This window comes from Oncorhynchus keta, chromosome 37, assembly GCF_023373465.1.
Source record: "Oncorhynchus keta strain PuntledgeMale-10-30-2019 chromosome 37, Oket_V2, whole genome shotgun sequence".
NCBI classification, from domain to species: Eukaryota; Metazoa; Chordata; class Actinopteri; order Salmoniformes; family Salmonidae; genus Oncorhynchus; species Oncorhynchus keta.
Window position 1 is genome coordinate 28,523,503 of NC_068457.1, and position 15,855 is coordinate 28,539,357.

Consider the following 15,855-nt stretch of genomic DNA (forward strand, 5'->3'; position numbering starts at 1 on the left):
AGGTAACCAGGGGGCAGGCTGGGCTCACAGATAGTAGCCCAACAAGGCATTGAGAGACAAGGTAACCAGGGGGCAGGCTGGGCTCACGGATAGCAGCCCAACAAGGTAACCAGAAGGCAGGCTGGGCTCACGGATAGCAGCCCAACAAGGTAACCAGAAGGCAGGCTGGGCTCACAGATAGTAGCCCAACAAGGCATTTAGAGACAAGGTAACCAGGGGGCAGGCTGGGCTCACAGATAGTAGCCCAACAAGGCATTGAGAGACAAGGTAACCAGGGGGCAGGCTGGGCTCACAGATAGTAGCCCAACAAGGCATTGAGAGACAAGGTAACCAGGGGGCAGGCTGGGCTCACAGATAGTAGCCCAACAAGGCATTGAGAGACAAGGTAACCAGGGGGCAGGCTGGGCTCACGGATAGCAGCCCAACAAGGTAACCAGAAGGCAGGCTGGGCTCACAGATAGCAGCCCAACAAGGCATTGAGAGACAAGGTAACCAGGGGGCAGGCTGGGCTCACGGATAGTAGCCCAACAAGGCATTGAGAGACAAGGTAACCAGGGGGCAGGCTGGGCTCACGGATAGCAGCCCAACAAGGCATTGAGAGACAAGGTAACCAGGGGGCAGGCTGGGCTCACGGATAGCAGCCCAACAAGGCATTGAGAGACAAGGTAACCAGAGGGCAGGCTGGGCTCACGGATAGCAGCCCAACAAGGTAACCAGAAGGCAGGCTGGGCTCACAGATAGCAGCCCAACAAGGCATTGAGTGACAAGGTAACCAGGGGGCAGGCTGGGCTCACAGATAGTAGCCCAACAAGGCATTGAGAGACAAGGTAACCAGGGGGCAGGCTGGGCTCACAGATAGTAGCCCAACAAGGCATTGAGAGACAAGGTAACCAGGGGGCAGGCTGGGCTCACAGATAGTAGCCCAACAAGGCATGGGAGACAAGGTAACCAGGGGGCAGGCTGGGCTCACGGATAGCAGCCCAACAAGGCATGGGAGACAAGGTAACCAGGGGGCAGGCTGGGCTCACGGATAGCAGCCCAACAAGGCATGGGAGACAAGGTGACCAGAGGGCAGGCTGGGTTCATGGATAGCAGCCCAACAAGGCATTGAGAGACAAGGTAACCAGGGGGCAGGCTGGGCTCACGGATAGCAGCCCAACAAGGCATGGGAGACAAGGTGACCAGAGGGCAGGCTGGGTTCATGGATAGCAGCCCAACAAGGCATGGGAGACGAGGTAACCAGGGGGCAGGCTGGGCTCACGGATAGCAGCCCAACAAGGCATGGGAGACAAGGTGACCAGAGGGCAGGCTGGGTTCATGGATAGTAGCCCAACAAGGCATGGGAGACAAGGTGACCAGAGGGCAGGCTGGGTTCATGGATAGTAGCCCAACAAGGCATGGGAGACAAGGTGACCAGAGGGCAGGCTGGGTTCATGGATAGTAGCCCAACAAGGCATGGGAGACAAGGTAACATATTCTCCTTCCTTATAAGAGAGAGAACGGAACCAGCAGAGAAGGGGAGGGAAAACTATCTCTGGAAGATGGCCACCGAGACAGAGGAGCGATCCAGGAAGAACCACTAAGACGGGGACAATCCCGTGACTTGTGTTGTAGTTTAAAGATAATCGTATTGTGTTCCTGTTTCATCTGGAGAAGAAGATGTATGTTTTTTTCCTTGGGAGATTTTCATTGACTATGTTGGAGTGTTTGTGTTGACCAAATGCCCTCAATAGAGAACCGTGTTCAATTCAGAAAAGCTCCTCCTGACTCGTTTATTCCACCTTCCCTCTTTAGAGAGACGCCCAATGACTTGGTCCGCTCACACTACTGCATATGAGTCATCATTATTGACTTACACGTTTATTTCTTCAGATATACAAGTGTCTAATGGCTTCATTTCTCATAGAGAGAAAATGACTCAAGCCGTGTCTGTAGCTTGTGTTCCTTGTAGTTGGTCACTGGCCTATTAATTTAGCCCTCAAATGATGTCTTTTTCTGGCCATAGAATGACATCTTCACCCCCTATTTAGAAATGACAGCTAAATGTAGTGATAGATTATTATTTTTTCTTTTTTTGGGGGGGGGCTTCAGGCTTATTTAATGAAGCCTAAAATATCATTATTAAGTGTTACAGTTTTTGGTGGAGACCTTTGCCCATCACCTTTAAACAGTTTCCAGCTCTGATTTTTATCCCCATCATAACAGCCGTAGGGGGTTAAATAGCATTGGATCAGTTTACAGCTCTGATTTTTATCCCCATCATAACAGCCGTAGGGGGTTAAATAGCATTGGATCAGTTTACAGCTCTGATTTTTATCCCCATCATAACAGCCGTAGGGGTTAAATAGCATTGGATCAGTTTACAGCTCTGATTTTTATCCCCATCATAACAGCCGTAGGGGGTTAAATAGCATTGGATCAGTTTACAGCTCTGATTTTTATCCCCATCATAACAGCCGTAGGGGGTTAAATAGCATTGGATCAGTTTACAGCTCTGATTTTTATCCCCATCATAACAGCCGTAGGGGGTTAAATAGCATTGGATCAGTTTACAGCTCTGATTTTTATCCCCATCATAACAGCCGTAGGGGGTTAAATAGCATTGGATCAGTTTCCAGCTCTGATTTTTATCCCCATCATAACAGCCGTAGGGGGTTAAATAGCATTGGATCAGTTTACAGCTCTGATTTTTATCCCCATCATAACAGCCGTAGGGGGTTAAATAGCATTGGATCAGTTTACAGCTCTGATTTTTATCCCCATCATAACAGCCGTAGGGGGTTAAATAGCATTGGATCAGTTTACAGCTCTGATTTTTATCCCCATCATAACAGCCGTAGGGGGTTAAATAGCATTGGATCAATTGAAAATGGGGAGAATCTGAGCTTTGCAACAATGCCAGAATGATTGCTGTACTCCTAATATTAAATAACTGGCATTATTTATGAACAATTATGTTAAAAAGGCAAATGCTCATCCCAAGCTAAAATGGCCAATATAAATATAAACATTGTTTCTATACAGAATAAAGGCCATGTACACTTTAGAAGAGCCCTGCCTGCACATCAGTTCAGAAGACAGTGACCGCCGGGAGCTGTGTGTTGGAACGGCAGGACTATAAACTCACATAGCCGATGCATGTGAAGGACATTCATTCTGCCAATGAGAGGATTGCATTAAATATTCTGCAAAGGCATGCATGCTTCTGATTGGCCAAAACAGATCAGAAGGAGGGTCATGTCAAATGGAATGTCCATTAGTCTGTGTGTGTGTGTAGTACTTTGTGTGTGTGTGTAGTACTGTGTGTGTGTGTAGTACTGTGTGTGTGTGTGTGTTTATATATATAGTACTGTGTGTGTATGTAGTACTGTGTGTGTGTGTGTGTGTGTGTGTGTTTATATATATAGTACTGTGTGTGTATGTAGTACTGTGTGTGTGCATGTGTGTGTGTGTCTGTCCATACCTGTGGTGGTCTGTGGTTCCTCCTGGCCTGATGGAACTGGGCCAGCAGCATCTGTTGATCATGGAGATCCATCCTCTGCTGTCTCTGGATGTCCAGAGTAGCCCCCATACCCAGGGGGGGTTCATTGGGGGCGGGGGCCCGGAGAACAGGGGCTCCAGGACGAAGGCCCCTACACGGGACAGCCACTGGGGTACGAAGAGCAGCCGCTGCACCCTCAGAGCGTTTCCGTGGTACAGCTTCCCAGAGACCTGAGGGGAACACGCGCTGTGTGGTTCAGACGTGTGGATTTACAACTTCCGAAGAAGCGACTGCGGTTGAGATAAAGGGGTTGGGTAATGCTGGTTGCTATGCAACAGGGTCAGTGTGGTGTGAACTCACCAGTCCACTGAGAGCAACGAGCCACATGAACGGACTGGAGGTCAGGAGCTGAAACACAACACAGAGACATATTAACCACTGACCCCCACCACGCTGAACACTGTAACTCTACATATTAACCCCCACCACGCTGAACACTGTAACTCTACATATTAACCCCCACCATGCTGAACACTGTAACTCTACATATTAACCCCCACCATGCTGAACACTGTAACTCTACATATTAACCCCCACCATGCTGAACACTATGTAACTCTACATATTAACCCCCACCATGCTGAACACTATGTAACTCTACATATTAACCCCCACCATGCTGAACACTATGTAACTCTACATATTAACCCCCACCATGCTGAACACTATGTAACTCTACATATTAACCCCCACCACGCTGAACACTGTAACTCTACATATTAACCCCCACCATGCTGAACACTCTGTAACTCTACATATTAACCCCCACCATGCTGAACACTATGTAACTCTACATATTAACCCCCACCATGCTGAACACTATGTAACTCTACATATTAACCCCCACCATGCTGAACACTATGTAACTCTACATATTAACCCCCACCATGCTGAACACTATGTAACTCTACATATTAACCCCCACCACGCTGAACACTGTAACACTAACCCCCACCATGCTGAACACTGTAACTCTACATATTAACCCCCACCATGCTGAACACTATGTAACTCTACATATTAACCCCCACCATGCTGAACACTATGTAACTCTACATATTAACCCCCACCATGCTGAACACTATGTAACTCTACATATTAACCCCCACCATGCTGAACACTGTAACTCTACATATTAACCCCCACCATGCTGAACACTATGTAACTCTACATATTAACCCCCACCATGCTGAACACTATGTAACTCTACATATTAACCCCCACCATGCTGAACACTATGTAACTCTACATATTAACCCCCACCATGCTGAACACTATGCAACTCTACATATTAACCCCCACCATGCTGAACACTATGTAACTCTACATATTAACCCCACCATGCTGAACACTATGTAACTCTACTCTACATGCTGAACATGTAAACCCCCACCATGCTGAACACTATGTAACTCTACATATTAACCCCCACCATGCTGAACACTATGTAACTCTACATATTAACCCCCACCATGCTGAACACTATGTAACTCTACATATTAACCCCCACCATGCTGAACACTATGTAACTCTACATATTAACCACTGACCCCCACCATGCTGAACACTATGTAACTCTACATATTAACCCCCACTATGTAACTCTACATATTAACCCCACCATGCTGAACACTATGTAACTCTACATATTAACCCCCACCATGCTGAACACTATGTAACTCTACATATTAACCCCCACCATGCTGAACACTATGTAACTCTACATATTAACCCCCACCATGCTGAACACTATGTAACTCTACATATTAACCACTGACCCCCACCATGCTGAACACTATGTAACTCTACATATTAACCCCCACCATGCTGAACACTATGTAACTCTACATATTAACCCCCACCATGCTGAACACTATGTAACTCTACATATTAACCCCCACCATGCTGAACACTATGTAACTCTACATATTAACCCCCACCATGCTGAACACTATGTAACTCTACATATTAACCCCCACCATGCTGAACACTATGTAACTCTACATATTAACCCCCACCATGCTGAACACTATGTAACTCTACATATTAACCCCCACCATGCTGAACACTATGTAACTCTACACATATGCTAACCACTCTACCCCACCATGCTGAACACTATGTAACTCTACATATTAACCCCCCCATGCTGAACACTATGTAACTCCATATTAACCCCCACCATGCTGAACACTATGTAACTCTACATATTAACCCCCACCATGCTGAACACTATGTAAACTCTACATATTAACTCTACCCCCACCATGCTGAACACTATGTAACTCTACATATTAACCCCCACCATGCTGAACACTATGTAACTCTACATATTAACCCCCACCATGCTGAACACTATGTAACTCTACATATTAACCCCCACCATGCTGAACACTATGTAACTCTACATATTAACCCCCACCATGCTGAACACTATGTAACTCTACATATTAACCCCCACCATGCTGAACACTATGTAACTCTACATATTAACCCCCACCATGCTGAACACTATGTAACTCTACATATTAACCCCCACCATGCTGAACACTATGTAACTCTACATATTAACCCCCACCATGCTGAACACTATGTAACTCTACATATTAACCCCCACCATGCTGAACACTATGTAACTCTACATATTAACCCCCACCATGCTGAACACTATGTAACTCTACATATTAACCCCCACCATGCTGAACACTATGTAACTCTACATATTAACCCCCACCATGCTGAACACTATTAACTCCATATTAACCCCCACCATGCTGAACACTATGCAACTCTACATATTAACCACTGACCCACCATGCTGAACACTATGTAACTCTACATATTAACCCCCACCATGCTGAACACTATGTAACTCTACATATTAACCCCCACCATGCTGAACACTATGTAACTCTACATATTAACCCCCACCATGCTGAACACTATGCAACTCTACATATTAACCACTGACCCCCACCATGCTGAACACTATGTAACTCTACATACCTGCAGGCCTACAATGTAAACCAGGGACTTGTTAGTTATGGAGATCTGACCAAGGAGTTGAGTGACTGGAACCTTGGGGATGGAGGAGTAGAAAGGTACAAACAGGCTGAACACTGGGCCTAGCCTGGAGGAGAGGTGAGGAGGAGAGAGGGGAGGTGAAGAGGAGAGAGGAGTGGGAAGAAGAGGGGAGGTGAGGAGGAGAGAGGAGAGGGGGAAGGAGAGAGGGGAGGTGAGGGAGAGAGAGGAGGAGAGAGGAGAGAGGGGAGGTGAGGAGGAGAGGGGGAAGGAGAGAGGAGAGGGTGAAGGAGAGAGGGGAGGTGAGGAGGAGAGAGGAGAGGGGGAAGGAGAGGGGAAAGGAGAGAGGGGAGGTGAGGAGGAGAGAGGAGGTGAGGATGAGAGAGGAGAGGGAAGGAGAGAGGGGAGGTGAGGAGGAGAGAGGAGAGGGGGAAGGAGAGAGGAGAGAGGGGAGGTGAGGAGGAGAGAGGAGAGGGGGAAGGAGAGAGGAGAGGGTGAAGGAGAGAGGGGAGGAAGAGAGAGGAGAGGGTGAAGGAGAGAGGGGGAGGAGGAGGAGGAGAGAGGAGAGGGGAAGGAGAGAGGGGAGGTGAGGAGGAGAGAGGAGAGGAGAGAGGGGAGGTGAGGAGGAGAGAGGAGAGGGAAGGAGAGAGGGGAGGTGAGGAGGAGAGAGGGGAGGTGAGGGGAGGTGAGGAGGAGAGAGGAGAGGGAAGGGGAGGGGAGGAGAGAGGGAGGAGGAGAGGAGGAGAGGAGAGGAGAGGAGAGGAGAGGGGAGGGAGGGGAGGAGGAGAGAGGAGAGAGGGGAGGTGAGGAGGAGAGGAAAGGAGAAGATGGTTAAAACAATGTTCTGTTCACAAACACCACAAACACCAAACCTCTGAGCAGATCTACAGTAAAGTATATTTCTATTAGAGGAAGTAAGAGTGAATCATTATAGACCAGCAGCTAACCTCAGAGCCCTGCTATTACAGTCACTCACACCAGGACACGCACAGTCACACGCACAGTCACCCACACTCACACCAGGACACGCACAGTCACCCACACTCACACCAGGACACGCACAGTCACCCACACACACACCAGGACACACAGTCACCCACACACACACCAGGACACGCACAGTCACCCACACAGTCACCCACACACTCACCAAGACTTGCAGTCACCCACACTCACACCAGGACACGCACAGTCACCCACACACACACCAGGACACGCAGTCACCCACACACACACCAAGACTTGCAGTCACCCACACACACACCAGGACACGCACAGTCACACACACCAGGACACGCACAGTCACCCACACACACGAGGACACGCAGTCACCCACACACACACGAGGACACGCACAGTCACCCACACACACACACGCACAGTCACACACACACAAGGACACGCACGGTCGCACAAAAAACACACACATACACACACGAGAACACGCACAGTCACCCACACACACAGAATGGAGATGAGCATCACAGGATGAGTCATATCTGATATGTCCATGCTTGACGCACACACACACCACTACTAGTAATAGTGAGAGCCTGAGGGTATGAATACAGTTCGTATTAAAAGTAGAGAGTAGATTAATTTTTTATGAACTCCACATGAAGGAACAGAATGAGGAACATGACAGCAGCCCAGAGAGGTCATGAGAGGGTCATTAGTAGTGATGGGAGGAGACCGATACAGATACATGTCTAGTTGGCTGTAGCTGCACCAAAACTACAGTAGGTTTCCTTCATAGCGTGTTCTCCATCTTCTTAAATAGGGAGACCGTCTGTCTGTCTGTCTGTCTGTCTGTCTGTCTGTCTGTCTGTCTGTCTGTCTGTCTGTCGTATTGAAACACAATACATATTTTAAATCGACACCTAAGTAAGATGATAATATCACACCACGAGGCCCCCGGTAATATCACACCACGAGGCCCCCGGTAATATCACACCACGAGGCCCCCGGTAATATCACACCACGAGGCCCCCGGTAATATCACACCACGAGGCCCCCGGTAATATCACACCACGAGGCCCCCGGTAATATCACACCAGGCCCCGATAATATCACACCACGAGGTCCCCGGTAATATCACACCACGAGGCCCCCGGTAATTCCCAGCCCTAGTCACGATTGGGTCAATATACTTCTTCCTCTTTACTCTAATTTCTACTCTGTTCACATGAAGAACAGCTGGCATTCAGCCTTTTTGTGCCCTCGATATCATCTGGAGTGCTTGATATCCTTACAAACATGAATACACATGCTGAAAATAATTCACCCTGTTGATCAAATAAATTCATCTTTACACATTTCCGAAGAGACGCTTGCACCCACACACCCCCACACACCCCCACACACCCCCACACACACCCACACACCCACCCACACACCGCCACACACACCCCTCCACTCAGAATAAATGTAGGAGGGGTTGCTTGCGGTGCAGGAAATGATAAGTGTGTGTGTCTGGGTACTGGCTGTGGCCAGAAGCTGCACACTTCCTGCCTAGTCGGCCGTAGCTGAAACAACAGAGAAATCCATCTAATACTTGTTGAGTTTCATTCCCTGGCTGACCTGACACATGGCTCTGGAGTCACACAGGGGACCAACGTCCCTCCTGAAACACCACTGACGACTGAGAATTAAGAGCCCTTCCATCTGGTGAGTACAGTATCATACAGTATGTGGTTTAGACAGGTAGGGTACAGTATGTGGTTTAGACAGGTATGGTACAGTATCATACAGTATGTGGTTTAGACAGGTAGGGTACAGTATGTGGTTTAGACAGGTATGGTACAGTATCATACAGTATGTGGTTTAGACAGGTAGGGTACAGTATCATACAGTATGTGGTTTAGACAGGTAGGGTACAGTATCATACAGTATGTGGTTTAGACAGGTAGGGTACAGTATGTGGTTTAGACAGGTATGGTACAGTATCATACAGTATGTGGTTTAGACAGGTAGGGTACAGTATGTGGTTTAGACAGGTATGGTACAGTATCATACAGTATGTGGTTTAGACAGGTATGGTACAGTATCATACAGTATGTGGTTTAGACAGGTAGGGTACAGTATCATACAGTATGTGGTTTAGACAGGTAGAGTACAGTATCATACAGTATGTGGTTTAGACAGGTATGGTACAGTATCATACAGTATGTGGTTTAGACAGGTATGGTACAGTATCATACAGTATGTGGTTTAGACAGGTAGGGTACAGTATGTGGTTTAGACAGGTAGGGTACAGTATCATACAGTATGTGGTTTAGACAGGTAGGGTACAGTATGTGGTTTAGACAGGTAGGGTACAGTATCATACAGTATGTGGTTTAGACAGGTAGGGTACAGTATCATACAGTATGTGGTTTAGACAGGTATGGTACAGTATCATACAGTATGTGGTTTAGACAGGTATGGTACAGTATCATACAGTATGTGGTTTAGACAGGTAGGGTACAGTATCATACAGTATGTGGTTTAGACAGGTATGGTACAGTATCATACAGTATGTGGTTTAGACAGGTAGGGTACAGTATCATACAGTATGTGGTTTAGACAGGTATGGTACAGTATCATACAGTATGTGGTTTAGACAGGTATGGTACAGTATCATACAGTATGTGGTTTAGACAGGTAGGGTACAGTATGTGGTTTAGACAGGTATGGTACAGTATCATACAGTATGTGGTTTAGACAGGTAGGGTACAGTATCATACAGTATGTGGTTTAGACAGGTAGGGTACAGTATGTGGTTTAGACAGGTAGGGTACAGTATCATACAGTATGTGGTTTAGACAGGTAGGGTACAGTATCATACAGTATGTGGTTTAGACAGGTATGGTACAGTATCATACAGTATGTGGTTTAGACAGGTAGGGTACAGTATGTGGTTTAGACAGGTATGGTACAGTATCATACAGTATGTGGTTTAGACAGGTAGGGTACAGTATGTGGTTTAGACAGGTATGGTACAGTATCATACAGTATGTGGTTTAGACAGGTATGGTACAGTGGTTCATACAGGTATACAGTGGTTTAGACAGGTATGGTACAGTATCATACAGTATGTGGTTTAGACAGGTAGGGTACAGTATCATACAGTATGTGGTTTAGACAGGTAGGGTACAGTATGTGGTTTAGACAGGTATGGTACAGTATGTGGTTTAGACAGGTATGGTACAGTATCATACAGTATGTGGTTTAGACAGGTATGGTACAGTATCATACAGTATGTGGTTTAGACAGGTAGGGTACAGTATGTGGTTTAGACAGGTATGGTACAGTATCATACAGTATGTGGTTTAGACAGGTATGGTACAGTATCATACAGTATGTGGTTTAGACAGGTAGGGTACAGTATGTGGTTTAGACAGGTATGGTACAGTATCATACAGTATGTGGTTTAGACAGGTATGGTACAGTATCATACAGTATGTGGTTTAGACAGGTAGGGTACAGTATCATACAGTATGTGGTTTAGACAGGTATGGTACAGTATCATACAGTATGTGGTTTAGACAGGTATGGTACAGTATCATACAGTATGTGGTTTAGACAGGTAGGGTACAGTATCATACAGTATGTGGTTTAGACAGGTAGGGTACAGTATGTGGTTTAGACAGGTAGGGTACAGTATCATACAGTATGTGGTTTAGACAGGTAGGGTACAGTATCATACAGTATGTGGTTTAGACAGGTAGGGTACAGTATCATACAGTATGTGGTTTAGACAGGTAGGGTACAGTATGTGGTTTAGACAGGTAGGGTACAGTATCATACAGTATGTGGTTTAGACAGGTATGGTACAGTATCATACAGTATGTGGTTTAGACAGGTATGGTACAGTATCATACAGTATGTGGTTTAGACAGGTATGGTACAGTATCATACAGTATCATACAGTATGTGGTTTGCTTCAGTTTAGACAGGTAGGGTACAGTATCATACAGTATGTGGTTTAGACAGGTATGGTACAGTATCATACAGTATGTGGTTTAGACAGGTATGGTACAGTATGTGGTTTAGACAGGTATGGTACAGTATCATACAGTATGTGGTTTAGACAGGTATGGTACAGTATCATACAGTAGGTATGTGGTACAGTATCATACAGTATGGTTTAGACAGTATCATACAGTATGTGGTTTAGACAGGTATGGTACAGTATCATACAGTATGTGGTTTAGACAGGTATGGTACAGTATGTGGTTTAGACAGGTATGGTACAGTATCATACAGTATGTGGTTTAGACAGGTAGTGGTACAGTATCATACAGTATGTGGTTTAGACAGGTAGGGTACAGTATCATACAGTATGTGGTTTAGACAGGTATGGTACAGTATCATACAGTATGTGGTTTAGACAGGTATGGTACAGTATCATACAGTATGTGGTTTAGACAGGTAGGGTACAGTATGTGGTTTAGACAGGTATGGTACAGTATCATACAGTATGTGGTTTAGACAGGTATGGTACAGTATGTGGTTTAGACAGGTAGGGTACAGTATCATACAGTATGTGGTTTAGACAGGTAGGGTACAGTATGTGGTTTAGACAGGTAGGGTACAGTATGTGGTTTAGACAGGTATGGTACAGTATCATACAGTATGTGGTTTAGACAGGTATGGTACAGTATCATACAGTATGTGGTTTAGACAGGTATGGTACAGTATCATACAGTATGTGGTTTAGACAGGTATGGTACAGTATGTGGTTTAGACAGGTATGGTACAGTATGTGGTTTAGACAGGTATGGTACAGTATCATACAGTATGTGGTTTAGACAGGTATGGTACAGTATCATACAGTATGTGGTTTAGACAGGTATGGTACAGTATGTGGTTTAGACAGGTAGGGTACAGTATGTGGTTTAGACAGGTATGGTACAGTATGTGGTTTAGACAGGTATGGTACAGTATCATACAGTATGTGGTTTAGACAGGTATGGTACAGTATCATACAGTATGTGGTTTAGACAGGTAGGGTACAGTATGTGGTTTAGACAGGTAGGGTACAGTATGTGGTTTAGACAGGTATGGTACAGTATCATACAGTATGTGGTTTAGACAGGTATGGTACAGTATCATACAGTATGTGGTTTAGACAGGTAGGGTACAGTATGTGGTTTAGACAGGTATGGTACAGTATGTGGTTTAGACAGGTATGGTACAGTATCATACAGTATGTGGTTTAGACAGGTATGGTACAGTATCATACAGTATGTGGTTTAGACAGGTATGGTACAGTATCATACAGTATGTGGTTTAGACAGGTATGGTACAGTATCATACAGTATGTGGTTTAGACAGGTAGGGTACAGTATCATACAGTATGTGGTTTAGACAGGTATGGTACAGTATCATACAGTATGTGGTTTAGACAGGTATGGTACAGTATCATACAGTATGTGGTTTAGACAGGTATGGTACAGTATCATACAGTATGTGGTTTAGACAGGTAGGGTACAGTATCATACAGTATGTGGTTTAGACAGGTATGGTACAGTATCATACAGTATGTGGTTTAGACAGGTAGGGTACAGTATGTGGTTTAGACAGGTATGGTACAGTATCATACAGTATGTGGTTTAGACAGGTATGGTACAGTATCATACAGTATGTGGTTTAGACAGGTATGGTACAGTATCATACAGTATGTGGTTTAGACAGGTATGGTACAGTATCATACAGTATGTGGTTTAGACAGGTATGGTACAGTATCATACAGTATGTGGTTTAGACAGGTATGGTACAGTATCATACAGTATGTGGTTTAGACAGGTATGGTACAGTATCATACAGTATGTGGTTTAGACAGGTAGGGTACAGTATGTGGTTTAGACAGGTAGGGTACAGTATCAGGTACAGTATGTGGTTTAGACAGGTATGGTACAGTATCATACAGTATGTGGTTTAGACAGGTATGGTACAGTATGTGGTTTAGACAGGTATGGTACAGTATGTGGTTTAGACAGGTATGGTACAGTATCATACAGTATGTGGTTTAGACAGGTATGGTACAGTATCATACAGTATGTGGTTTAGACAGGTATGGTACAGTATCATACAGTATGTGGTTTAGACAGGTATGGTACAGTATCATACAGTATGTGGTTTAGACAGGTATGGTACAGTATCATACAGTATGTGGTTTAGACAGGTAGGGTACAGTATGTGGTTTAGACAGGTATGGTACAGTATCATACAGTATGTGGTTTAGACAGGTATGGTACAGTATCATACAGTATGTGGTTTAGACAGGTATGGTACAGTATCATACAGTATGTGGTTTAGACAGGTATGGTACAGTATCATACAGTATGTGGTTTAGACAGGTATGGTACAGTATCATACAGTATGTGGTTTAGACAGGTATGGTACAGTATGTGGTTTAGACAGGTATGGTACAGTATGTGGTTTAGACAGGTAGGGTACAGTATCATACAGTATGTGGTTTAGACAGGTAGGGTACAGTATGTGGTTTAGACAGGTAGGGTACAGTATGTGGTTTAGACAGGTATGGTACAGTATCATACAGTATGTGGTTTAGACAGGTATGGTACAGTATGTGGTTTAGACAGGTATGGTACAGTATCATACAGTATGTGGTTTAGACAGGTATGGTACAGTATGTGGTTTAGACAGGTATGGTACAGTATCATACAGTATGTGGTTTAGACAGGTAGGGTACAGTATGTGGTTTAGACAGGTATGGTACAGTATGTGGTTTAGACAGGTATGGTACAGTATCATACAGTATGTGGTTTAGACATACATACAGTACAGTATGTGGTTTAGACAGGTATGGTACAGTATGTGGTTTAGACAGGTATGGTACAGTATGTGGTTTAGACAGGTACAGTATATGTGGTTTAGACAGGTATGGTACAGTATCATACAGTATGTGGTTTAGACAGGTATGGTACAGTACAGTATGTGGTTTAGACAGGTATGGTACAGTATCATACAGTATGTGGTTTAGACAGGTATGGTACAGTATGTGGTTTAGACAGGTATGGTACAGTATGTTTAGACAGGTATGGTACAGTATGTGGTTTAGACAGGTATGGTACAGTATCATACAGTATGTGGTTTAGACAGGTATGGTACAGTATCATACAGTATGTGGTTTAGACAGGTATGGTACAGTATGTGGTTTAGACAGGTAGGGTACAGTATGTGGTTTAGACAGGTATGGTACAGTATCATACAGTATGTGGTTTAGACAGGTATGGTACAGTATCATACAGTATGTGGTTTAGACAGGTAGGGTACAGTATGTGGTTTAGACAGGTAGGGTACAGTATGTGGTTTAGACAGGTATGGTACAGTATCATACAGTATGTGGTTTAGACAGGTATGGTACAGTATCATACAGTATGTGGTTTAGACAGGTAGGGTACAGTATCATACAGTATACTACCAATGGTGTAACATACTTAAGTAAAAATACATTAAAGTACTACTTCAGTAGTTTTTTGTAGAATCTGTACTTCAATTTTTATATTTTTGACAATTTTACTTTTACTTCACTACATTCCTAAAGAAAATATTGTACTTTTTACTCCATACATTTTCTGACACCCAAAGTACTCATTACATTTTCAATGCTTAGCACTTTCAAGAGCACACGTGGTCATCCCTCCTGCCTCTGGCCTGGAGGACTCACGAAACAAGTGATTTATACTTTCACTCTTACTTTTGACACAAGTATATTTTAGCAATTACATTTACACTTAAATATATTTACAACCAAATACTTTTACTCAATAAGTATTTCACTGGCTCACTTTCACTTGAGTCACTTTCTATTAAAAATGTATCTATACTTTTACTAAAGTATGACAATTGGGTACTTTTTCCACCACTGTATAATACAGTATGTAGTTTACACAGGTTTAAACATAGATATTTTTCACAGGAAAGTGAATTTCCCCCACCAATTGTGGGTATATTTGGGGTTGCAATTACTGCATGAGTGTTATAGAGCAAATGATGCAAGACAAATGGAACATTGCTCTTATTTTGTCCGTTGATTTTAAACAACTGCAAGTGTCCACAATCTTGTGAGGCACACCTATCTTCACCCAAACCCTCATCTGCTGTGCTTCAGATTTACACTTCCTGTTACTAACCATCATGTCGTGGTCGGAGGGTGTGAACTCCACTCTGAACCTTGACTCCAACACCTCCTCCTCCCTGGTCTGCACCAACCTGTACGACCACCGCCCCGTCGCCCGCGTCCTCATGTCACTCCACTACAGCCTGGTCTTCACGCTCGGCCT

At 44.6% G+C, this 15,855-nt stretch overlaps 1 protein-coding gene and 1 long non-coding RNA gene across 2 annotated transcripts in view; one reads left to right on the top strand and one right to left on the bottom strand.

Moving 5' to 3' along the window:
- Positions 1-15,855, bottom strand: part of ubac2 (UBA domain containing 2) — a 47,329-nt gene that overhangs the window by 9,091 nt on the left and 22,383 nt on the right. Inside the window, 4 exon segments of the mRNA XM_052500104.1 lie at positions 3,463-3,588; positions 3,591-3,711; positions 3,842-3,889; positions 6,548-6,671. Coding sequence (XP_052356064.1) covers positions 3,463-3,588; positions 3,591-3,711; positions 3,842-3,889; positions 6,548-6,671 — 419 coding nt within the window.
- LOC127916842 (uncharacterized) lies at positions 9,279-14,982 on the top strand. The gene is made up of 11 exons (XR_008096282.1): positions 9,279-9,632; positions 9,909-10,443; positions 10,689-11,092; positions 11,231-11,267; positions 11,332-11,442; positions 11,864-12,102; positions 12,231-12,449; positions 12,881-13,166; positions 13,455-14,215; positions 14,608-14,890; positions 14,928-14,982. It is a non-coding gene; the product is annotated as an uncharacterized LOC127916842 (long non-coding RNA).